The following is a 25,755-nucleotide window of genomic DNA, read 5'->3' as shown; positions in this document are numbered from 1 at the left end:
CATCATCATTCCAAGGAATCCTGGTATTTTTCAAATTCAAAAATCTATGACAGTCCACCTGGGAGACTATCAGCATTTAACACAATGAGTCTCAAATGCAAGTGTTCAGCATCTGTTTTCTAGTGACTCCTAAACCTACATAGATGTAAATATCCTCTAAGTAACTAGAATATTTCTTAGATTTTTACTTATCTCCACTGATAACAATCTACCTTGCTTCAGTGACTGAGTTTTCAATGCTTCAAAAGTAGCAAGCCAATCACACATTCACAGTGATATGCACAGGCCTTTAATTTTCTACTAGCTTCTCACTGATTAACAGCAAGACTAAAAAAATGTAGGCACATAAGATGGATTCATTGAACAAAACTATGTACCACAGTCTGAGTTCTAAGTTAAAGGAGAGAGGAAAATTTAAACCAAATGAGGAACTGCTGTGATGCCTGCTTTAGGCTATCAAAGTTAAGCATAACCTTTCATTTTGTGTTCAGTTGCCCTAGCTTGTGTTTGCTTTAATTCAACAAACTGTATAATCTGAGATCTCTCTTCACAATACTCAAGGGAAGACCTATAGTGCTGAATACTCTTGAATTACCTTTTGATCAATATATTTGTTTTCCTCAATTGCTGATCTTTTAGAGTGGTCACAGGATGAAGACGACGCTGAAGGAAGTCTTCGCAGCAGACAGCTGGTGTCTTGTTGCTGGCGGTCAATAAACTGCTTCATGAAACTCTCCCTTATGAACAAACGGAAGATACAGATGGATTAAAGACCCCAGAAAAGTTAATATTTGGTTTTCTTTATAGTATGTCACAACACATTAGTGCCAAGGTGAGCTGTGAGGAAAAGGTATGCTAAACTGTAGATGTATAAATGGACAGAGTACAGAAAAAATAACTGATAAAACATAAATTTAGTTATTAAATAAATCTGTAGCTGAATTAAGAAGTAGATGGCTTGCATGTAGCTTCAAAGAAAACAGTTTAAGTCCTTTTAAAAATAATTATGAGAATTTTGACTATTTATTTGCTAATTAAAGTGCTAAATATTTAAAGTGCCTTTTGCAGTTTTTGGCTCTTCTGAGCTCATTACACTGAGTTGTTACTGCAATATAAATCAAATGCTGATATAATCCAAAAGAAACATACTTCCTGCAAGAAATTCTTTCTTCAAGACTTCAAACAACATCTGTTCATATAACTGCTCAGAATGGCAGTATTAAGGCACTTCAGCAATTCTGTGCCTCACATATGCCACGTTTAAAATGCAGAAGTATTTGTTTACAACAAATGCACATTCATCTTGCTGTCTTCTAAGTTTAGCCATAGCTTAGTAGTAGTTACAATTTTCAGTGTTGACTATATCATAACTAATTTTTATCTGAAGAGAGAGTTTCACATAGTAGAATAGCTTCAGATTCGAAGATTTGATTTGCTAGCTGCAGATCTGCGGCAGCAGCCCTAAGATTTCTGTAATCCTTCTTAGGATTTTGTCAAGATGAATGAATGGTATTATTAACTGATGATCTAGAAGCCAACTGTGAAGTGTGTTTTGCAGGAAAGTGGTAACAGCAGTTGTCCAAAGAGGGGACAAGGTCATCACAATGTAACTGCTGTTTGATGATCTGTGTTATCCACTCTTCATGATTTGCTGTCAGTTGATCTCATCTTTAAAAAGTCAGTAAGAACTGATTAGACTGCTGCTTGTCTGCTAAGAACCTAAACCTGGAATGGGAGTGGAATGACAACAGTGTACTTTTCAATTATATTTTATTTGTGTTGGTTCCAGTCGATCTAGTTCCTTTCATGAATATGTTATACTGAGTGATAGAATATTTTTAAGGTAAAAATAAAATGTCAGCTCCTTTCGACTTCAATATTAATTTTGCTTCACTTTGATTTTCTGTTAGCTGCTTACTCCATAGGCAAAACAGTTAAGTGTTGTTGGTGTTATGTGACACCAGACAGCTAATAGTGTATTACCAACAGAAATATTTCAGTACCTTATTTTTGGAACGGTGAAATCTGAAGGAAGCTTGGAGATTTTCACCATTTGTGGCCTGTTTGGAAATTTTTCAAAGATGCGTAGACGTAAGGGAAGCTTCTCCTTTGTATCTGCATTTGCTTCACTTTGCTTTAGCTATTAAAAAAAAAAAAAAAATTTGCTCTGTGATATTGCAGTCTTGTTGCTTTGTTTTTCAGAATTTGAATAATTGCAGTCACTTAAAGAAACAGAAGATGGCAGCAAAGAACTACAGAGGGTACATTTCCAGCTCAGGAGTATATTATTAGTCTGTGCTAGAAGCTGACAAATATTGAATAATACCATGCCTTTAGCTGAAAGTAAAAAAATAGGAGGAATGCTAACAATTTTACTTTTAAAATATACAAAACATATTACTGCTCTATTCAATATGCTTATTCTTGTGTTTCCTTCCCAATTCCCTAACACTTAATGAAGGAAATAAATATCCATGTTCTTTTCTTATTAGTCACATTTTTATGTATGTATTGACAGTTCTAAAATATTAAAACAGAATGTAGCATTTATAAAGAGAGGAATTATAAAGGAATCCAGACATCAGAACAAGGAAATAACAGGAAAATTGCACTTATGTGAGTATTAAGAGAAATAAAAAGGACTCAAAAGAATGCAGTTCTCACAAGGAGCTACACTAAATCAAATTATGACTGTTGCATTTGTAAGTATCCAAAAATGGTTGTGCCATGGACTGCCACACATCTAAATACTGAAAAGGCAAATACAGCTACATGGACAGATAATGGATACATCTAATAATATAAGATGAAAGAAATTTGATATGGACGTGTGATTTCTGAATTCTGATTACTGAGATCCTGTAGCAACACAATTGTGTCACCACAACAAAATACCACTCAGAAGGATTCTACGAAACACATTCATTTTAACATTTAGCATTAAATGGGAAATAAAACATTTAATTTCTATCCTGTGTACTCAAATACTGTGTAGCGTTTCCGTAATCACATCTGATTTATATTATTTAGTTGCAAAGTTCAGTTCTCCTTTCCACACCAGTTTCTGTGCATGAGCTGGGGAGCCTGTATTTTAAAAGTTTTGCACAGTCAACACCTGCAGGGAATACTGCTGACAGGTACCAGCTATAGATTTTTACAAAGGTGAATGGAAGTCGAATGGAGCATTTGCACTGCCTCAAGCAGTGCATGCTTCCACAGCATGACACAGAAGAACAACTGCGCTGCTGCACTGTCATGCTATCAGCAACATCCCCACCTCCAGCCATAGGACAGCTTAAACTGGAAATCGATTCATATCCGGTTGTATACAAGTTGACATGTGGATTGGAAACTGTTTGAAGGGCTATGAACAAAGACTAATGATTAATGGTAAAGTACTGAATCAGAATAGAGGGGGAATGTTGCATAAATCTGTATTATGTCCAGTCCTATTTAATGGCTTCATTAATGAACCTTTAGAAGAAATTATGACATTAATGAAATTCACTTGATCTTAAAATGTGAAGGCTGCAAATACTGCAGTGAACTGAAAAAAGAGACAGAAATAGAAGTAGAGGCAGGATAATAAAGACTGAAAATAATTCTAGAGCAAGAATAAGAGCAGAAGCTATACCAGAACTTCTACTTCAATACAGCATCAAAAAGGCAATTTGGGTACCAGTTACATTACCACACAAAGGCTATGTTTGCAACCAATTTCTCTTGCTTAGATATAGTCTTAAAAAAATGGCTCAGAAATCTGCAGCTCTATGCTGCTATGAGGAGCCTATTCCAGGGTCTGCTTTCAATTTTAAATGCCATTTCACTGTCTCACACTGACAAGTCAAAACAGTGAAGAAGAGAGACATGAAAACAAGGGACGAGTTACAGAAACAAGTGGGGCAGAGGAGAAAAGATGAGTGAAAGACTAAAGGGGGCCAATATTCAAATTTCAGCAACAATAACTGATAGTAAAACAGAAGAAGAAGATTTAAAATAATGGAAGAACTATCTGAAAACAAAGTATTTGTAATGGAGTACCCCAAATATAGGAATGCAAGGATGAAATTAAGAAAGAGAATTTTTAGGCTGAGAATAAAAATTGATATCCTTGCAGGAAAATCTATTAGTGTTCAGATAGATCTCCTGAGGGAAATACCTCATCATTTCATTCACACTAGACAGAACCCTTCAAATGCCAGAGTATTAGGAAATGAATTGGATAACCTGCCAGGACTCTTCTGTAATTATAATTATAATGTAAATTATAATATTGAAAATCTTTGAGAAGGGGGAAGTTTTAGAGGAAAAAGAGGGTTTTGAGTATCTGCTAGTTTGCTTTTAGTAATAAATCATTGTACAAACAGGTAGGTTTGGGCATGGATATATTATGTCTCTTGCAGCTGTGGACTCACATTTACAAAAGTCAGTGTACGCAAGACAGAGAGCATATGATAGATTGCAGTGCTGCCTGAAGTCTCAGTACAGAACAGATCAAAGAGAGCTTGGAAACAGGGAACTGTGTAGCTAAAGTGACAAGTGAGGGAATAGTAATACCCCCACCTGACCAGGAGAATGATTCAAGATAGGCTTATTATCTAGGTTATTTTAAAATAACCTAAAGTCAAAGCATTATTACGGAATCTCTCCAATTATACATGCTGTGATAATATTACATACTGGGGACCGTGAAGAATATAGCTTCCCTGAGTTCTTCTCTACACATTTAGGGTGTAATTGTTGCTCTGCATGACATACATCCCATTTTATATTGCTGCTTAAATCCTTTACATTTTAACTTTCTTTAACACATAACACATTTTTAAAGACAAAAATTGAAGCTGAAATGTAGTGATGATGGTGCAGAATGTTTCTAGCAACATCTAAACCCCAAATAAAACCTCAGGACATTTTCTCTATAATTTTTATTTTATTATTATTATTACTATTGGCAAGGAAGCGTATACTGGCTTGATGTGCTTTGCTTGTCTCTTGGTCTCCAGCTCCAAAGAGCCTTCTGGGAGCAGTTCACTGGTCACCATTTTGTTAGCCCAGTTCCATAGAATTTATGTCTATTTCCACTATTTTCGTGGTTCTTAAGTTTATATGGGCAGATTTAATGGCACAATATATACAGTACTGCTGTCTACTCTGAGCCAAGATCAGAACTTATCAAAATGTGGTGGAGAGTAGTGGGGAGGAAATCTTAATTTGGGATTCCAGTTGTTCATAGTAGCTTGAACAATGTAGCATTCAGATACAAGTTCATGGCACCAGGAACTCTAACTCTGATTCACACAATTGCTACAGATAAATATAGAAGACAGCTGTAACAAAGGCAAACTTACTGGTGATATTTACATCTTTTTTTCAGAATGACATTATGGCTATGCTTCCATTTGGCTCAAAACAATTTGAAGTGAGTCCCCCAACCATCTGCACTCACTGCTTAGAGATTTAGTTTGGGACCTGTGTTGGTAAGCAAAACAGATTTGGAGGAAACCCATAAGCAGTTGTCCTAAGTACATACAGTACAGTAGCATGAATGGTGGTAAAAGTGGAAGAAGGGAGTGGCAGGGGCAATAAAAGAGACAGCAGGTAATGACTAGTGGGAAGAAGGAGCAGGGTCAGATTTTTAATGTATATACACACTGGAGGTGGTCAGACAGTTGAATCAGGACGGCCAGCAAAGCAATCACTGCCCTACTGGAGATAACAGTCCTCCCAGCAGGAAGCTGGCATTTCCCATGGAATCACATGCCCTAGCCAGGCCAACAGAGAAGCCAAACAAAGTCATTCACGAACCCACCATTTATCCCAACTACAAAAGCTCTCTCATCTATGTTTTAGAAATGAAAGTGGTGAAATTGAAGAAAATTGAAATATGTGCTATATTTAAGTACTTCAGCCACACATTGCTATATAGAACCTGAAGAGATCAATAAAACATTAAATGGTGGATCTCAGTCTTTTCTATCTTAAAACATTGTAGTAGTATCATCTCACAGATCTTAATCACAGACAGTGTCATCAGGGTGAAAGTAACAATTTTACACAAGCATGTAGAGCAACTTCCCTGATAGGCAGGAGCTAACAGCTTGGGGCATAGAAGAGCTCTGGGGTCACGTAATGTGAGCATGATGACTTGAACAGTTCAAAGAGCTAACTGAGGTATCTGTTCATATCACCAATTTGCATTTAAAGACAGAAACATCCTTGAAATAATGTTCTTGGCAAGGCAAACTGAAAGCTCAAATTTAATACAGTCATTGAGTTTCTAGGACATTGACACATTGGTGAGAACATGCCAGAGGAAAAACAGAGTTAATCATATCCCAGGGGATGAGACCTATCCTTCCTAACATTTTTGTTGTTGCTGTTCTCTGTTCATTTAATTATGATTGAAAGAAGAGCTAGCAACATGCAGTTTGTAAAGAACGAAAGATGCACTTTTCCTGCAGTCTGTGAAATTCACTAAAATGCTGTGTAAATGTTTCAATGAAATTAAATGATGATGAAAAATGTAATGTTCAGTGTAATTGTTCAAACTCTTCCATTTGACTCGACATAACAAGTTGAGATCAATCATGTCAAAAATTAAAAGCTGTACTACGAATGTACATAGAGTTTTTATTTAGGATTTAGGAAATGGCCAGCTGCCCAGAGTAATTTCATGGTGAGTGTGCAAAGTTCAAGCCACTGGAGAAAGTTCAGGGGGTCTCACTGCAGGATAGTTTTAAATTAATATTGTCTGGTACATTACAGTGTGCTACTATGTACTAACATTTTTTCACTGGAAATGTCCCCTGGGGCCTGTGATGATACCACATCTGTGCTACCCTCTTGACAGGATACGCTACGTGCTCCTGTATGTGTACCATGCTTTGAGCGTGATACAAATAGATGACATTGCAAACTGATACCCATTCAGCAGTAGTCCAGATCTCTTTTTCTTATCCAAATTATCATATTTGCCATGATCTCTGATTTGCCAATAGCAACTTTGAACGAAATCCAATTAGCAGTAAATTACATTTAAATTAAACAAAATCAGAAAGGCTAAATAAGTGTTTTTATTTTCACAGAATCACAGAATCACCAAGGTTGGAAAAGACCTTGAAGATCATCCAGTCCAACCATCCATCTATCACCAATAGTACTCACTTAAGTAAGAAATAAAAATAATACTCACTAAAGTAAGAAAATTTCTCTATTATTAGTCTGAAGACATAGATGTGGTAAATTTTTGGACATGAATGAGCGCTGCACAAAAAGACATGCATACGGGTAAGCTTTCATAGCCATGATTCATTCAGCTTTGCATAAATCATAGAATCATAGAAGGGCCTGAGTTGAAAAGAACCACAGTGGTCATCTAAATTTCAACCCCCCTGCTATGTGCAGAGTTGTCAACCACCAGCCTGGCCTTGAATGCCTCCAGGGATGGGGCATCCACAACCTCCTTGGACAACCTGTTCCAGTGCCTCACCACCCTTTGTGAGAAAAACTTCCTCCTAATATCTAACTTACACCTCTCTTGTCGCAGTTTAAAACCATTCCCCCTTGTCCTATCACTATCCACCCTCATAAACAATCATTAATAAATATATGTCAAAATATTTGCACCTGTATTGGATTAAAATTTAAGACAAAGCAGCTGCTCAGTTAATACAATTTACATCTGTTATTCCATTAAAAATGAAAATGAAGCTCAATTTTATTTGAACAAACTGTATGCAAAAAGGACGGTAAAAAAATCTGAAAATTAAAGAATGTTGAGAAAATGCAGTAGGTTGAATTTGGGTAAAAGAAACACTTTCAACAGGAAAAAAAAACAACATTATTTATGTTGTGGATATGTTATCAAGTTTGTCTATAGTGCTAAATAAAAGGGTATAACCCTTGCCTAAATTCATACTGGCTGACTTCAATCATACTTCACAGTATTAGGCTTCTGGTTCCTTTGGGCCCTGAGACACAATTACAGTAGTTATTTCTCTATGGATTTTTCAATTTGTCAAAGCACCTGAAATAAAGTGAAAGCCTTTTTGTACTATTCACCCAAGTAACACTCCTGTGGAAGGAAATTTGGGTTGCATACTGCCTACTTTGAGAGATACAAGAGCACATGAGTTTGTCTGAAAGTTGTGAGGCTTGCTGGGAGAGTGCGACAGAATTGTCTGGCTTAGAGGTGACAAACGGGATGAAGCCTTGTCCAGGCTTCATCTGAAAGCACTCCCTCAGGTAAAATATTCCCGTAAATACACTAAAACACTGTCTGGGAGAAAGCCCAGGTAGGCATCCAGGACAGAGCCAGCTATGAGCTAACAGTTATGCAGTTTGCTCAGATAAGGGCTCAGAGCTAAAGGTTCCTTTCTAGTTGTCTTTCAGCTGAGAGTCTAGATGCACCAACCACAAATTTTGCCCTTTGGACTCACCTAAATAAATGGGGACATTGCAGGCAGTAAGAAATGCTTCCATCTAGCAACTGTAAAACAGACCTTAAATTGATTTTAACCACATTCCGTGCTGCTGTGGGGAATTTTCACTGAAATGTACCAAAAAAAAAAAAAAAAAAAAAAAAAAAAAAGAGATTATAGCAGTGCTAGCATTCACAGCAGAGACTGCACTGTTGATAATCAAAGGTTAAAATAAGCTAAGAAAGTTCCTGGCAGATGGAGGAACAAGATTACACATTTATTTCTCAAATGTATAAGATTTTTTTTTTTTTTATAAACAGCTTTTCTGTGTCACAGGGCTTATATGCTGTACATAATATGATTTGATGCTTTCCAATTGTTCATTTAAATAACTTTTTCCTCAATTTTGCATGAAGTCTCACAAATTAATAAGATATTGAGTAAAGTTTCACAAATGTGTTTTCTTAATAACTTCCTTCCAGTAATTGTATCTCCTATCAGTTCTTCATGAACAAATCCTGCTGAAAAGATGTGATTGCAATTCAAATGAGACAAAACTCCGCTAGCAAAACTCGGCTAAGATTTAGTCCATTTATTTCATGGAGGAGAGGAATCTTGTGTGTCACAGAGTTTTCCTTTAATTGAGATAAATAAAATGAATTTTTCAGAGCAATTATTCCACTCTCTCTACACATCAGCCATACTCTCAATTTTTTCCCATTTTCCAGTGACAAAAATTTATTAAAAAGAAAAAAAAAACAAACAAATCAGAGGTTCTGTACAATCAGTGACCAGATTCAGTGCCCAGCAATGTGCTGACCTGACCAGATTTGTTCTTCATGCCTTTAGACTCAGGTACCTACTTTAGTTAATTATGTTCTTGATGACTGTCTCTCTTTATAGCCAAAAGAGATGAAGAGATACTTCTTACAGGTCACTGACTTGCTGCATCTTTCAGACATGCTTATCTTTTTCCACTGACTAAACAAAGATCTTACATCTAGTATATTCTTTAAGTCACTTGTGTGATGCCTAGTGCTGCACCAGAGGTATCATAGGCCAAACACCTATGATACATTCACCTCAGTTAATTTTAGCTGTCCAAAGGTGAAATATGTTGTTTAATCCTCTAGAAACTTCCTACACTTAACAGGAAGAGGTAACTCCAGGTCCTGTAGCTCATTTCGTACTAAGATGGAATAGCACATTGAGGAACCTTCTTCTCCAAACGTGGAGAAAGTGTCAGGCTACAGAAGTAGTACACTAGTAATACACTGGAATATGAATTCACAAATTGGAAATAGATTATCCATATTCTTAAAAAAGCCTGTTAGTAAGGCTGCTGGCAAAGTTCTGCCCTGTCAAGCTATCACTCTCCTTGATGATGCCTGAGCACAGTTTGGGGTTTATCATGTCAGGGAATATTCTCAGTAACTGGTTAGGAGACTTCCTGTTTAAGTGGGAGGCATTTTTGGAAAGGGAAAATAATTCAACTGCATGGAAAAGCCATGCTGTGCCAGCCAGTATGCTTTAAGGACAGAGACCAGATTCTAAACAGCTCTCTCTCTTCATATAGCTAGATTGAATAATTAACTCAGAGAAGAATCTCTAGCTTAGACAACGTAAAAATTAGTTTATCATAGAATCATAGAAGTTTCTGAGTTGGAAGGCATTTTTAAAGGTCATCTAATACAACTCCCTTGCAATGAACAGGGACATCACAGCTAGATCGGATTGACAAGGGCCTGAACCACCCTGACCTTGAATGTCTCCAAGGATGGGGCATTCACCACCTCTCCAGGCTGCCTGTTCCTGTGCCTCACCATTCACTGTAAAAAATTTTTTACCTTATGTTCAATCTAATGGGGGTAAATCTGGCCCCTATTTTAAAACAATTCAGAGATACATACATTTTGGGATGGGTAGTTTAAAAGATAAATGAAATGAAACAATACATTGTTCTTTTAATAACTTTTTCACATTTAGATGATGCTTTGCCATTTTCAAATTAATCACTTTTCTCTTGGAATAAATAGCACAGATTTCTTTGTTTCCATACAAAGGTTACTGAGTCACAAAAGAATATTCTTGAAAATAAAGAAGTGCATGATATGCTCCATTTCATCAGAGGAAACTGCTTGAGACTTCACTAAAACTAGTATAATAAGAACCATTATTTGTTATGACTTCTATGTCTGATGAACAATAAGCAGCTAAAATATTTTCAAATGAACAAATGCAGAAGATGCATTTATTCTGCTCTTGTACGAACATAGTCATTCAATACTGACTAGACACAATGCGTTAACCTTTCAAGATATATGGCAAAACTAATTAAAACTTCTGTCTGGGAAGCAAAGGAAGTGGCATTGCAGGAAAATTCAGAGACTTGTAAGTTTGCTCGCCCATTCCAGACCCCTTACAAAGGAAGATTAGTGGTTGAAGCTTTGTAACTGGCATTTACCAACCTGTACTCAAAACACACAAATTCAACTGCCATACTGGATTCTCAGAAAAGTAGGGTCAATCTGAGAAATTACAATTACGGTCAGATTTTCCAAGGTTCTCACCACAGGTAGCTCACATTTAGTTAAGAAAGAGCTGAACAGAACAAGACTGATTGACCAAGGAAGTCATAATCTTGACCTCTTATCAGGATATAGACAGTGAAAAGCACAAAAACATTTGCCTGGGTGAACCTGATAAGGTTCAGCATGGCAAAGTGCAGAGTTTTGCACTTGGGCCAGAGGAATCCCAGGCATCCATACAGACTGGAAGGAGCAGTCCTTGAGAGCAGCCTTGAGGAGAGGGATCTGGGGGTCTTGATAGACGAAAAACTTAACAGAGCCAGCAGTGTGCCCTTGCAGCTCGGAAGGCAAATGGTACGCTGGGGTCCATCAAAAGAGGGCTGGCCAGCAGGGACAGGGAGGTGATTGTCCTCTTCTATTCTGCTCTTGTGAGGCCCCATCTGGAATACTGTGTCCAAGTGTGGAGTCCCCAGCACAAAAAAGACAGGGAGGTGTTGGAGAGGGTCCAGAGGAGAGCCACAAAGATGATCAGGGGACTGGAGCATCTACCCTATGAAGACAGGCTGAGGGAGTTGGGCTTGTTCAGCCTGGAGAAAAGAAGGCTGTGGGGTGACCTCATTGCATCATTTCAATACCTGAAGGGAGCCTACAAAGAGGAGAGGAATCAACTCTTTGAAAGGGAACAGGACAAAGGGAAATGGTTTTAAGTTGAGGGAGGGAAGATTTAAGTTGGATGTCAGCAGTAAATTCTTTACAGAGAGAGTGATGAGGTACTGGAACAGGCTGCCCAGAGAGGTTATGGATGCCCCATCCTTAGAGGTGTTCAAGGCCAGATTGGATGGGGTCCCGGGCAGCCTGGTCTAGTATTAAATGTGGAGGTTGGTGGCCCTGAGTGTGGCAGGGGGATTGGAGCTTCATGATCCTTGAGGTCCCTTCCAACCCTGGCCATTCTGTGATTCTTTACTCTGTCATCTTAATCTTCAATGTAGTACTTTTTGTCAGTTCAACATTCCTGCTTCTTAGTAACCTGTAAGACATGCCAGGTGTCCCACTGCTTCTGTTGTTTCTAAAGACTTTTGCATCCATTTGTACACATGCTTACATTTGATTCCATAGTCCATGGTGTCTTTTTTTTTCTGCAACAAGTGCATTGGTAAGACATAGTATGTCCCCACAGTGGTACCTAATTCTGAGCTATGTCATCAGAAAGCATATAAAACACATCTAAATCTCTTTGTCTTGTTAATCAAATGTCAGAATAAAGAGAATTTGAATGCTTGCTGCATTAGAGACTTAATTCCCAGGTTTACAGATAAGCTTGTCTAATTTTTGTAGATCTTGAAGATGTCTGGTAGTTTTCAAAGAAAAATATTGCTTTGAAGATGGTTGTATTTCCCTCTTCAGTACATTAGTAAGAGATTTTAGGAGAAAGTTTTTCACACAGAGGGTGGTGATGCACTGGAACAGGCTGCCCAAGGAGGTTGTGGATGCCCCATCCCTGGAGGCATTCAAGGCCAGGCTGGATGCGGCTCTGGGCAGCCTGGTCTGGTGCTTGACAACCCTGCACACAGCAGGGGGGTTGAAATTAGATGATCATTGTGGTCCGTTTCAACCCAGACCATTCTATGATGTAGGAAGGTAGTGAGGTCATAAAAGGAACAATCTGTGTTAAATGTGCCTGTCTCTGCTCACGGTCTGACAAAAAAATGTAAGCTTGAATTAGGCCCTCTTAATATCAAAGTATAGGAAGAGTAGAAATTCATCCATACATGCCAAAGCATTATCACATGATTTGAATAGGCTGATTTATGGAGGTAGGTCACCACTAAAGTGGTGTGGCCACATAGCATATCCAACTTGATGTATTCCAGAAGTCCCTTCTAACCTGCACTTATCTGTGATTCTATTATGTGGTGATAGTTAACTGCTCCAAGACAATTCTTCAATTGCCTTCAATTTCACTGTTGTAAGTCTGCATCTGCCATCTCTTGTTATTCTGTAGTTAAATTCAGAATATTACTACACTCTGTCCGATGCTGTGAGAAGGTCATTTATGTAACTTAAATTTGAGACATACATAGTCGACCAAGTTCTGCAATATAATATTCTTAACACTGAGAAACTGTAACTAAAGTTGAGAAAAAAAAATCATTTCTATAAATAAAGGCAAAAATTCAGTATATATTTTTAAACACGGAAGACTTTCTCTTTGCACGTATGAACTGCTCCTTATTTGTGGTTTCATTGTTTGTAACTTGACACAGGTGGCCAGAGTTTTGATTTATTGCCATTTTGAAGTATTTCTTCAGTATACAAATTTATACAAACAGTTTGGTGAAACTGGCTGCCCCTTCTATTATGCAAGTTTGCTGATGGAATTTAACTGGGGCTGAATTCCTGCATTCTGACATCCTATTTCACAGTCAGTGGGTATGATTCTCTCTATGTTGTGATTATAAGTTGCTTCTTTGAGAAGCAGTATACATCTAATCTCTCTTAATTCTGAAATAGTGCTCCCACTTGTTGGATATTATGCAGGAAAAAAAATGCCTGTGATTTCTCATCTTCTGTCACGTTTTTAAGAGTGCCTGATTTGTTTTTGAGAGTCTGCAAAGAGAAGTTCTCTGAATCATAAGAGGAAGATAAGTGACTTACAATCAGGAACCCAAAAATCTCAAGAAAAAAATGTAATCAATTCATCCTTCTGCATAGCTAGATTTTTCAATGAGAAAACCAAGAATTAAACCTCATGGAAGGGCCAGGCCTCTATTTTTATAAGAGTACAAAAGGTGTGTACAGGAATGCATAAATCCACATACTCCTATGGACTTAAGATGCAAATCAGAAAAGGAAATGCAGTCCTGCGTGACACAAATGAAACCAAAAGCAAATACAGCATGAACTTTCAAGGATGCAATTGCCATCAAAATAACAAATATTGCTACACAACTGTTCTCCTCCCTGCCAAAGACTGACAGGATTTTCTCTTACTTGAGAGAATTAAACATCTAGAATCACTATCTGCACTGAGAAGCACTTGCATTTTTTCTTAGATATCAACAAAATAAAACAACAACAAAAAAAAGATTAGATGGACTCCTGGTGATATAAAAGATAGGTGAGCATTTTCTTCCCTAGTGACATAAATGAAGCAGTAGAAGCTTATATTTATATTTTTGTTACTGCTGTTCACACATTCATAGCCACTCTAACTCTCATCTCTCATCCTTGGAAGTGTGTGCTTTGACTATGATAATCAACTAGAATTTTCAAAGGCTTTATTTGATATAATAAAACCTTTCTCCAAGAGAAATTCTCTTGAATTTACTGTTTTCTTTACAAATAATACAGCACTGCATATGTCAGGGAGTAGCAACTTCTGAATTAATACCTGGGTATTGAGCCTGAAATGCATAAGTCAGAATTTATGATCCATTAATACTTTTTAAAAAGTGGTAGATAAGGTAAGAAGTGTAAAAAATAAACATGGAAACTACAACCTTCAGAAGACTTTCAAAACTTTAAGAACTTAGAAGGAAGACTTTTGCACAAGCAGTTTTTCAGCTGATCACGTTTTCCAGTTTTGTTTTCTAGAAATGGAAATATTCTCTGCATAGATTTTAGATAAGAATACTTTAAATGCTCTGTATATGGCCTGTGAATAGAGGACCAACATGTATTTTGTGAACTTTCTACCATCTTCCCACTATGATGAAAAGATGGATTTCATCCTATTTATGTAGTACTTAACATTCAATTTTGTAGTTATTTCCCACTTAGAATTATCTCAAGCACTACTCCCTGAATAATAATACTCTGAAGGCAAGTAAATGTAACTCAGCTTTAAAAAGCTCCTTGATTTTCACACACACAATTGCATATATATGTATAATGTTATGCCGAGTGTGTTTAAATTAGATATACTAATTATAACACCTTGTTCGCACAATATGTTCATGAAAAATCCCTATGCTGAAACTCACACTTCAAAGCTGAAACCTCAGCACCCAAAATTTGGAAGTGTCAGGTTTGATGTTACTGCTGAAACTGTCATTGGCATCTTCCTAGATCTGCTGAGTGCTTGGCAGTGCTGAAGAAAGCACAGGGATCAGGATCTGTGTTCTGACCCACGCAGTCCAGACAAAACTGGGTTAGGAATGCTATGATCCTTAATGCCCTTCGGGTAGCCTTTGATTTTTTTCACAGCTATGCTTACGGTTTACAAGATGTGCCTATTTTCATTACAACAGTTAAGTCCGTCAGCTAAAAGGCTTAGAATGCTATATTTTCCATCTCTTCCCATAACGACAGACAAAATGTCTCTCTTGATATACCACTCAACACAGCTTTTGGAGACAAGTGCCTGAAAAATCCAGACCACCGTTTCACCTGCCACTATCTCTGGTCTCCATTAAAGGCAATAGCGAGCTATGTACTTAAGTTCCATTTACCAAGAGTCTTTGTTAAAAGAAAGAAAAAAATTATTCACACTGAGAAGTACATCTGGGTCATAAATTATGAATACATTTTTGCTCCTCACTGAACAAAGGGGCTCTTAATAGAATCACAGAATCACAGAATTGTAGGGGTTGGAAGGAACCTCCAAAGATCATCGAGTCCAACCCCCCTGCCAAAGCAGGTTCCTTACACCAGGTCGCACAAGTAGGTGTCCAGGCGGGTCTTGAATATCTCCAGAGAAGGAGACTCCACAACCTCCCTGGGCAGCCTGTTCCAGTGCTTCGTCATCCTCACTTCATTCAAATATGAAATATCACTGATGAATGAAACATTACTCACTGTGTGCTTTCTCTGTTCATATGCTATTCCATAAACATATTTTATTGACCACTGTCAGAGACTGTGAACCAGGAGGACCTTCCTTTTTGATCCAGTAAAGATTTGTAAAGACCTGTAGGTTTCTGAGCCTACAAGTTCTTCTTCATAATAAATGCGTAACCACAATACCGGCACTTTGGCTTTTTTTTTTCTTTTTTTTTTTCTTCCCCCTCATTACCAGAAACATAGCTAGTGAAATTTTATCAATCATTGGTCAGAAGAAAACTGCCAAGTGACTGTCAGTGCCTTAGTTCTACTTTCAGATGACTGCCAAATTGGTGACAATCTAATGAGAGCTAGAAGGGAGATGGGTTACTACAGACTCCCCTAAACCAGAAGCCAGAGTTCCTGGGGGAAGGGACTGCTGGGGGCATTCCTGTGATGTCAATGGCCATTATCTTGCATGAGTAATATCAAGCACAATCATACTCAAAGAGCAGTAATTCAAGGGTAGATGTGCAGGAGGACTTATAGCTGAACTTGATAGACTCGGGTCACCAAAGCAAACGTTCTCTAATGAGGACTTAGGATAATCCACTGACAGATAAGAACAAGGTATATAAGTACTGCACACGACTTCATTTCCGAGAGCAGGAAAATAATCTTGTAGAATTAAGAAATGTCTGGTGAAAAAAAACAGTACTTTACAAAAGAAAGCTCATTAGAGGTGGTTTGTGGCACCATTGGAGCTCTTAGAACTTCAGGATTTTTTTTTTTATTTTATTTTTTAAAGAAGTAACATTCTTCTAAAGTATGCATACACATCTTCAGACTTTGAGAATACATTCAACACTTAGATAAAACTGGCCTGATTTTAAATGGGATCTGTTCTTCTTCAGCAACCTGCAAGAATCAGGACACTCTGAAAAACTCTGTATATTTAACAAGTTTACTTTGTGTAGGTGTGTGTGTACACCTGCATTCACAAATGCATGTATTTAGAGGGTATTTGCAAGAGCAGAAATTAAGGAAAACTATGATTCCATATGTGTGTGTTTGTGAATAAATTCGAAGTCACATAAGGTATGTATATACAGTAGAGAGCAAAAATATATATTATGTTTATATTGTTTGGCAAGAAAACAGATCCAAAATATGGATTTAGGGTGTGATAATTAAATGACTAGAAAAATATATATCTGAATACACTCATAATGTTTTCACACCCTTTACTCTTTTCAAATAACATAAAAATAACTGGAAAAGAGAAGATCTTTTCCTGACATTTTGATTGGTGCTTTCCTTGCTCTAAACATAACTGTTTATACTATTACCTAAGGACATCTTCCCAACATTCACATGTTATTTTTAGTGCAGGACAGAATGTAGCACATTGCAAGCATTCTAATTACCACAAGGCACTGGTAGTATAAACCCCCCAAAAATTCTGATTCAGTCTTTTTTGAACGATTAAAAAGATAGATATTAAAATTCCTTACTTCATTTTTTTTTTCTCTTTTTCAAAAACTTATGTGAAATATTTTAAACAGGACTGAAATACGCAATTCCTTCCAGAAGGATGTGGTCAGTGCAAGTGACAATTGAGCTCTCCATTCTTTGTTGGGAACTGGATTGGATCTTTTCTCCAAGCTTCTTGCACAAGTCTGCTCTTCCATCCTATTTTTTAACCTAATGTCTGGAATCCTCTGATCTATAAGTCAAAAAGTAATTGCTATTGGCTTGCATGTCAACTAGCCACATTTCTATACACATACTGCTTTCATGTATAAGGTCATAAAATGAAAGTAATGAAAGTAATGACACTGAATTTTGAATTACCTCTACAGTAAAAGTTGCACTCTAACACTAAATTAATTTATCTCAACTGTAAACCAAGTTAACCAAGGCACTAAACTTAGTCAAATAGGTATCTTGGACTCCAGCTACACAAAAGAATGAGTTAGAGATCTGCAGAATTCTATTTAGCATACCTAAGATCTCACTTTGTCTCCGGAGAAGCCAATTCCTCTCCATTGTTCAGAGAATGGATACAACTGTATTACCAAGGCCAGAATTTAGAGGGCAAACCTTGTAAGTCAGCTTCTACAGGAGTAATGTCTATTTAGTTAGGTGAGGGCTTAAACATTTAAATGATTAGCTTTGTTATTACTTCCATCTTATACATAACTGGTTCAGCCTAGTAGATAAACCATTGTACTTTCATAAGAGTTCCTCTAGTAGTGCAAACCAGAAATGAATTTGATTTTGTTTCTATAATGAAAACAAACAAATGCAACACCATGAAAAGTTTCTAGAATAGTCTGCCTGGTCAAACAATCAATACCATTTCAGCGTGCTAAGTTGGTTGCACTGTCTCCAGGAATGCCAGTACTCCAGGAATGCCAGTACAAACCCACTAACTGAGACCTTCATTTTGTATACTGCTTTCAAAGGAGCCATTCACATAAATGGAAGTTATAATACCTGGTTATATGAGAATAAAGTTTGGTTTGCACATACACATATTTTTATTCAGCACACAGTCATCACAGTCTAAACATCAATGCAAAGAAGGAGAAAGGATGAGGATCCTTTTCTGTTGTACCTCCTAGCAAAAGTTCTCACCATCCTTTAATGATTTTTATGTGCACACCAGCAATGCTTAAAGATTTCAGCAGAGTCTGGTAGCACATCATACTACTATGCATTTGTATCAAGACATTGTATAATGGTCTCCTTTGTCCCCACGTGGCAGAACCTGAAATCACCAAGACACAGGAAGACTTTATGGGAAAAAAAAAATGCTATTATCTTTGTATAATAAATTTGAAAGTGAAAGGCCAGCATTTTACTCATACTGAACTTAGTTCATTCTTTGAAGTGATAGTCAGAGGGCCTCCATGGAAATAAGAACTTCGTGATTGGCTCAGATTAACACAGAAAACCAAGATTCAAAACAATAAAGGCTTTTCTACCAGTTTTCACAAGCATTATAAAAGTCTTTATGGAGCTCAAGAATGAAAAGGGTAGTGGGTGATGCAAGGAAGAAATAAATGCTCAAAAAGATTAAATCAGGCCTATGGCCCACTCGTGATGTTTAAAGCCATGCAAGAGATCACTTCTGCTCAGCTAATCATGATATTGTGAGGACAGTCCTAAAAATTGGTAGTGGTAATGATGACACAGCACTGTCCTAACATAAAATAAATAAATCAATGGGCAAATAGTGGGCAATGTAACCTGGAAATCTTAGCTGCTACTTGATCATTTTGTGAAAGTTTTATCGATATATCCTACTTACAGGAATACATCATCACTGCAGTATGATGGCCAATACACAGTACGTATTACCATGGCTATGTCACATTTTTCTAGATTTTATGTTCTCTTGTGGATAGGAAGCTTCATTTTTCAGCTGCCAACAGAAGTTGATGTAACAGATTAGATTTCAACACGAAGTGATACTGAGTAGAGAAGATGATCGTTATCTGCATTGTACTGCAGTTCACCTTAGCTTAATATAATTTGATTCTGTTGAAGCTCCTGCCAAATTCACTTGCACCAGTAAGTCAGCTTTAGAATTTTGCAGTGTAGTTCATTTTTAGCTAGTTCTTAAGAGAAAAAAATATAGCAGACATTTTTCCATGCACATACACACTCACAGCATAAAGATTTGAGACAACAGTATCGTACAGAGTAAGAGCATGTGTCATTCCTTTTCAAAGTCACTGTAAACAGGACAAGGTACCTTTCTTCTGCCACTCCTCTTCATGCTTAGCCCAAATTGCCATGTTCCTATCAGTTTAGGGGGTGCCAGGAAAGCCCCCCAAAAGTGCATTCACTGCACCACATTAAGCATGGATAAAAAGTGCCTGCTGAAACTCTCAAAAAACTTTTAGCAATTTTCCTCTGATAATCTATATATTTTTAACTGAATACTTAAATGTATTACAGACTATCATCTCAGATTTTCAAAACAAACTCATTTTGTAAGGAAGGAAAATATAAGAGGTGTGAAATATAAGTGAAGATCACATAAAGGCACTCAAGGAGAAAATCTTCTAGTGATAATTTGTTACAACTCCTATATAACTATATTCTTCTGTATAAGATACAGTTTCAGTAAATGAAGCAGAAAAGTCTATTCCCCTGGAACTGAACCAAAAGATAATATTCTTCTCATCGCTTAAATTACAAAAATATTCATTTTGAGAGAGATTCACCAAATTTTTAAATGAGATGAAGAAAAAAAGGAAAAGGACAAAGGATAGTCCAGAACAACAGAGTTCTGGAAGCACTGTTTTATCTGTGTGAGATTTCATCCTATATATACCACGAAAATCCGGTGTCCCTTGCCTCTTGAATGACTTTAATCTAAGCCTATGATATCTTTCAAAGATGTGGTAAAGAGATAAGAGCTGACATTTGGAAATCTTTTTCGAGAAGCTTTTTGTATATCTATTGATATCACAATTCAAAGATTAAAAATGACAGCCAGCATTAACAGTTTTGGTTCCTAGAGAAGCTCTGACAAGATTTTAAAATTACTTGCAGCTACTCCTTCAGAGTCTCCTTTGCCCAGTTTCCACTGAAGTCTTAATTTTCTACAAAATATTCTCCAAGACCATTTGCAGGCTTTTATGCTTCCAGAATTACTTGATGCATACAGGAACTCACCTACATACACACTGAATAAATGAACACACTATATTTTTCTCTTCTGTCATTCTGGATATGACTATCCAGATCCAAAGTCCTAAGACAAACACTTTACACAATGAGCACACTGAAAGAGTAGCCCATTAAATACAACAGCCATTGTTAAGGCTGCCAACTGGTTAACACTTCACTGCTGCAGATCTTCTGGTTTCAGATGTTTCTGGTTTTGGAGTAATGCAGATTCTTGCACTTCAAGTAACAAATAAAAGATGGTTTTTGTTGCAGATAGTAATATAATTGCCTTGTTCTGAAAGCTGAATTGTTTATGCTTTAGTTTTCAAGATAAGGAGAAAGGAAGAATCAAGAACTCCCAAATCAGAGTGCTATTAAAATAGCCTGCTTTCAAAGGAATTATTCCCTTTAAAAAAAAAAAAAAACAACAAAAAACTTCACTTTTAATAAGCCATGCATTATAGCGTGGCTAGCAATTCACTGAATACTGCCTAGCTGCCCTTTGAATATTCTGTGGGAAACCAGAGTTCTACATATGGAAAAACTAAACTGTAGAGCCTTGATTTGTTTATGTGCTTTCTTGTTAATAGAGAGGAAAATCATTGCTTTCTAGACTTCTCTTACAGTATGCAGTTATATTTTCACAATGCCCAAATCCACATTCAGGAAAGCTTTTAACTTCTGCATTATTTCAATTATCTTGTACATTGTACAGTTTTGACTTCCTTTTTGTTTTGGAACCAGGCTTAGGAAGAATTTCTCAGCTTCACTTATCATACTGGTCCACATAGGCTTCAGTTTGGCTGACAGTCAGATTGTGATTTATCTTCTCTTTATGACCAATTCTCTTGAATAAATCACTTTGTTAGCCCTTACCTCTGTAAAGTTTTCATAGATTTTTAATTACGAATATTTTTGGATAAAAACATAAGCAAAGATCAAAGCAAAATTTATTATAAGTTCAGAGTGAAATGTTAAAGGAAAATAAGTATGGTGCTGAGTTCAAGTTGCCTTCTTTATTTGTTCCACAATCATATGAAATGCCAGCAGCAGGAGTGTCTAGCAGATGCTATAAAAATAGCATGTATTTTCACTAGCTGGAAAACCAGTGTGCTGTTCCAGTTGTTAGAACTGCTTTACATAGAGATGATGAGTATCTGGAGGGCAAAAGCATATGGAAACCAAGTTCTGTATCTCAGTACCTAGGAATAGTTAAAAAAAAAAAAAACAAAAACAAAAACAAATGAGAACTGGAAAGGCTTAAATAGACAGATTAGCTGCCTCAGCCTACATAATGTGTGTATACTCAGGAGGACAGCAGCAGAACCCTTGCCTTTTTTCCCATTCATCTGACTTCAAGAGAAGAACAAAAATAACCCAAGCCTGAAAATGAGGTAAAATCTGAAGCCTTTCCTAGCACTGAAAGTAGAAACATGCTACATGCGAAAGAGAAAATAAAACAACACAAACAAAAGATGAGGTTGCAGAACAGACTTCTGTATTTAGCTCTGGGAAAGATGAGTGTTCTGCTCTTTTTTTCCTGTTCTTGACAGTGTGAATTCCATATTTTGTGTGAAAGCTTTCTTGAAAATCACAAACTTCAAGAATACGCATATGCTTTGGACAAATAAATAATCATAATTGATTGATAGTAGGAAGTTTGGTTCAAAGAAGAGCAGGGATCATTCCCAGAGCAACAACCAAGTTCAGAAAGGAGAGAAAGATTAAAATGTTTCAAAAAGACTGGTACTACACTTCTGAATTAATGGAGGCTCTCCTAATAAATAAATAACTGCTTTGAAAATTTTCAAAGATGGGAGGATGGATAAATTCCTTTGACAATGAATGGGGAGAAGTGAATACAGGCAGAAGGGAGTATATGATTGTATATGATCTAATGTAAAAAAAAAAAAAAAAAGACCGCTCTTATTGCAACTAGGTATGAAAGAAAAAGAAACAGGTGAAAAAGTAGGAACCATAACACTATTTAGAAAAATGCTAAACATAGCATCAACAAGAAGGCTTAAGCACAGCAGGTAATAAAATTAAAAAAAAAAAAAATCCCAGAATCTTGGTATTGATATTGATGCAGCAACATCATCACTCAAAATATTGCAGGGTGTATGAGGTGAATATCCTCAAAATCATTGATGGTGCAGTTAGAGCTTTATTCTCTGAAGAAGCAACTATTTCCATGTTTATCTTCAAAGATCAAACATAACCACAAAAACTTAGTGGGATACATTGAAACACATGAGTGTCACATCACGGACATACTCCCATGACAAATGGTCAATGTCTCTTTTCACACAGACCAGCTTGTACTTTCCTCTGAGGATGCCTTTGGCTTTTCAAATGAATAGAGTCTACATTTCCTTCCAAGATACGCTGTTACTTCTTTTTCAGAAATAACTGCGCCTCTTAAAGTACACAAAGTACTCTTCGGAGACTTCTTTCACATGGATTAACAGCATGTATTTAATTTCTTTAAGTTAGATATGAAAAGCACAGACACTGGAAATATTTTTAGCTTCATCAAAATAGTAATTGTATAATCAACAACTGATTGCAAATGAACTTAAGACTGAAGGTACAATTTGTGCTTCTCTTCTCCAGTTTATAAGGAAATAAATACTGAAAACTATAGCAGTCATAGAAGGGAGCATCTATCCACAGGATATCTAAGTCAGAATTGTCAGGCATGTGAATTTACCTAATATAAATCTCTGATTCAGAATTTTTTTTTGAATTAATTCTACGTTAGAGACAAATGCAGAAGGAGTCAGCATTCAGAGATTAACTTACTGTCTCAACTGACATTGACCAAAATTTTGATTAAGCACTGTTGCATGAAAGGTGAGCAGTAACCAACTCATATTAAGAATACTGGTTCCAGAAATTTGTACAATGCTCAGGAAAAACTACATACTCCCTTTACAAAGTAGGAGGCCAAAATTTTCACTACAAATTGGGGATTTTTATTAACCTTAGTACCAAATAAAGTAGGGAAGAAGCAAAAACAACTGTTCATTGAAAAACAAGCATACAAACAAACAAAAAAATCAAGGCTGATTGCTGTTTATCTACTAACAAAACTAGACAAAAAAGGAAAATACAAGGTACTTTTTAAGACCTAACGAACACCCAAAAACAAGTTAGCTTCTTTTTCCCCCTCATAGTTTTAAAAGACTTCTCAACCTTGCTCTGCCATAGTTCTTGACAATTGGGTGGCAGTAGATCCGAACACCAGTACCTCCCCACTCCTCCATCACTACTACCACCACTGAAAGGAACATGTACTATGGAATTAGATTCCATGACAGAGTGAATACTTGATGGCACCCAGCTCCCAGTTAATGTTATTCTACCACAATTATTCCTTCTTATCAAACAGGGCACCTAACAGTTACCTCCTTAGCTTTAACTATGCATGTTCTGTCAAGACTACTGATTTTCTTAAACTGTTTTCGGAAAACTTACAAGCGTAAAATCCTAAAACACTGATATCAAATTGAATTGTTCAGACACTAACTGTGATAAAAAAACAACAAAACAAGAATCTATCACAAAAAACAAATCAAGCAAAGAAGCTATCTTTATCTCCAATTTTCATGAACGTCTTTGTTTTCAACATCAAAGAGTTAACAATGAGTTTATATAAAAGAGAAAATGAATACAGCGAACATCTGCTTTTTCTAGAAGCACAAAGGCAAAATAATGTGTATTTTAAAAGATTATTAAAATATATACTCTATAAATAGATAAATATACACACACCTCTTGCATATGCTGCTTTGATATTGATTCAGGGGGAAATAATTTTGTTTGTATTTCATTGTGTGGAGCTGAAGGAGAGGGAAAGGAGCACGTACATCTGGCAAGTAACTTGACTGGTGAGATTGAAAATATCATTAAATTGGAAGAAAAATCTTCTTACTTCATACTTTTGTTGATTCGTCCAAGAATTTCTGTTGCTAGGTAGTAACATATGTACTGAGAAAATATTTTTAGTAACGAATCACATCTGTATTCATGTTTAAGGTGTGCAGAGAGCCAAGGAAGTTAGGCCTCTGCTTATACTCAGAAATGCTTGAGAGATCTGATCTTCCCCTTACGGAAATGCATCACAGTTAAATGGTGCCTCAGTGTGCTACTTGCAAATTGCTTCTGAAATCCCATTCAGATTATGGAAAATTATAAAAGTATAAAAATGATTGCACTGGATTGGATCAAAGGTCATCTCACCAGTGTGCAGCCTCTGACAAGCAAAAAATGTCTAGGAAATGAGTATAAGGACAGATTAAATAAAAAGCTATTATACTTCCTGCACTGTCTCTCAGCTTTGATAACCTCTGGGGATTAAAACTATGTCAAAACAGTCAGGCCTTATAGGATTTGATTCCATTAATTTGTCTCAAAATTAAAACAAAGTACCTTCTTGGTTTTTTTCCTCCCAGTTTGAGTGCCCACTCATTTTCTTGTAGTGAAAGAAGTAAAATAGTGTTCCTCTATTCAAATTCTTACACCTTCTGTGATTCATGTAACTTTGTCTTAGACTCCACTGTGTCATCTCCTTTTCAAGCCGAAAATCAATTTCATTATCCTTTTATGTACCTTTTCTCAGTTCAGTGCATCTCTTTTTAAAAAAAAGATAATTCATTTGAATGCAGTATTCAACACACGGACATATGATAGGTGCATATGGTAAAACAGGAAATTTTCACCTGTCTTTAACAATCATCTGTAATTATTTTTAACAGTTTGCCTTCTTTTTCAGTAAGCAATGAAGAGACATGATAGAGAATATCTAAAATGACTGGAAAAAAATAACTGACGATAGCTTATTCAAAGCCCATTCTTACATATCTTTTTAGGATTCTTTTCTATGTGCATTTATCTAGATTTCAACTGAAATTTTATTTCTCAGACCAAATAAGAATACTTCCATAGTAAGTTTTAAATTTGGATGCCTTCACTTAATGTTCATCAGCAGAAAACTCTATCACTTCACTATTCACCCCACTTTCTAGATAACTTACAAACAGTGAAACAGCAAAGGTCTTACTTACGATTAGCATGAAACTCTTGGTAACTTTCCTCCACCATAAAAACAATCATTTAACACTGTTTTGTTTCTTATCTTTTAGTCCACAAGAAAATATTTCTAAAATTGTGTACCATTAGATGGGATCCACTTTATGGTGTAGTAGCAGTGCCACCTATATGATTACATCAGCAGCTACAAACAGTGATGCTGATGAGCAATGATTCATTAACTTGGTCAGCTTAAGGATTATCTCACAGTTGGCTTCAAATTTTCTTGTATGCACCCTACAAACAAAGAATAGCTCTCTAAAAAT

The 25,755-nt window shown here is 36.5% G+C and overlaps 1 protein-coding gene across 4 annotated transcripts in view; it reads right to left on the bottom strand.

The window, feature by feature from the left end:
• NALCN (sodium leak channel, non-selective) overlaps window positions 1-25,755 on the bottom strand; it is a 217,496-nt gene that overhangs the window by 46,313 nt on the left and 145,428 nt on the right. For all 4 annotated transcript variants that reach the window (XM_085215561.1, XM_085215563.1, XM_085215560.1 and 1 more), the window contains 2 exons: window positions 2,004-2,140; window positions 596-737 (listed from right to left, as the gene is read on the bottom strand). In XM_085215561.1, coding sequence (XP_085071687.1) covers window positions 596-737; window positions 2,004-2,140 — 279 coding nt within the window. The remainder of the gene's footprint in view (window positions 1-595; window positions 738-2,003; window positions 2,141-25,755) is intronic.

This window comes from Meleagris gallopavo, chromosome 1 (genome assembly GCF_905368555.1).
Source record: "Meleagris gallopavo chromosome 1, MGAL_WU_HG_1.1, whole genome shotgun sequence".
NCBI classification, from domain to species: domain Eukaryota; kingdom Metazoa; phylum Chordata; class Aves; order Galliformes; family Phasianidae; genus Meleagris; species Meleagris gallopavo.
This window is presented reverse-complemented; position numbering and strand designations above follow the sequence as displayed.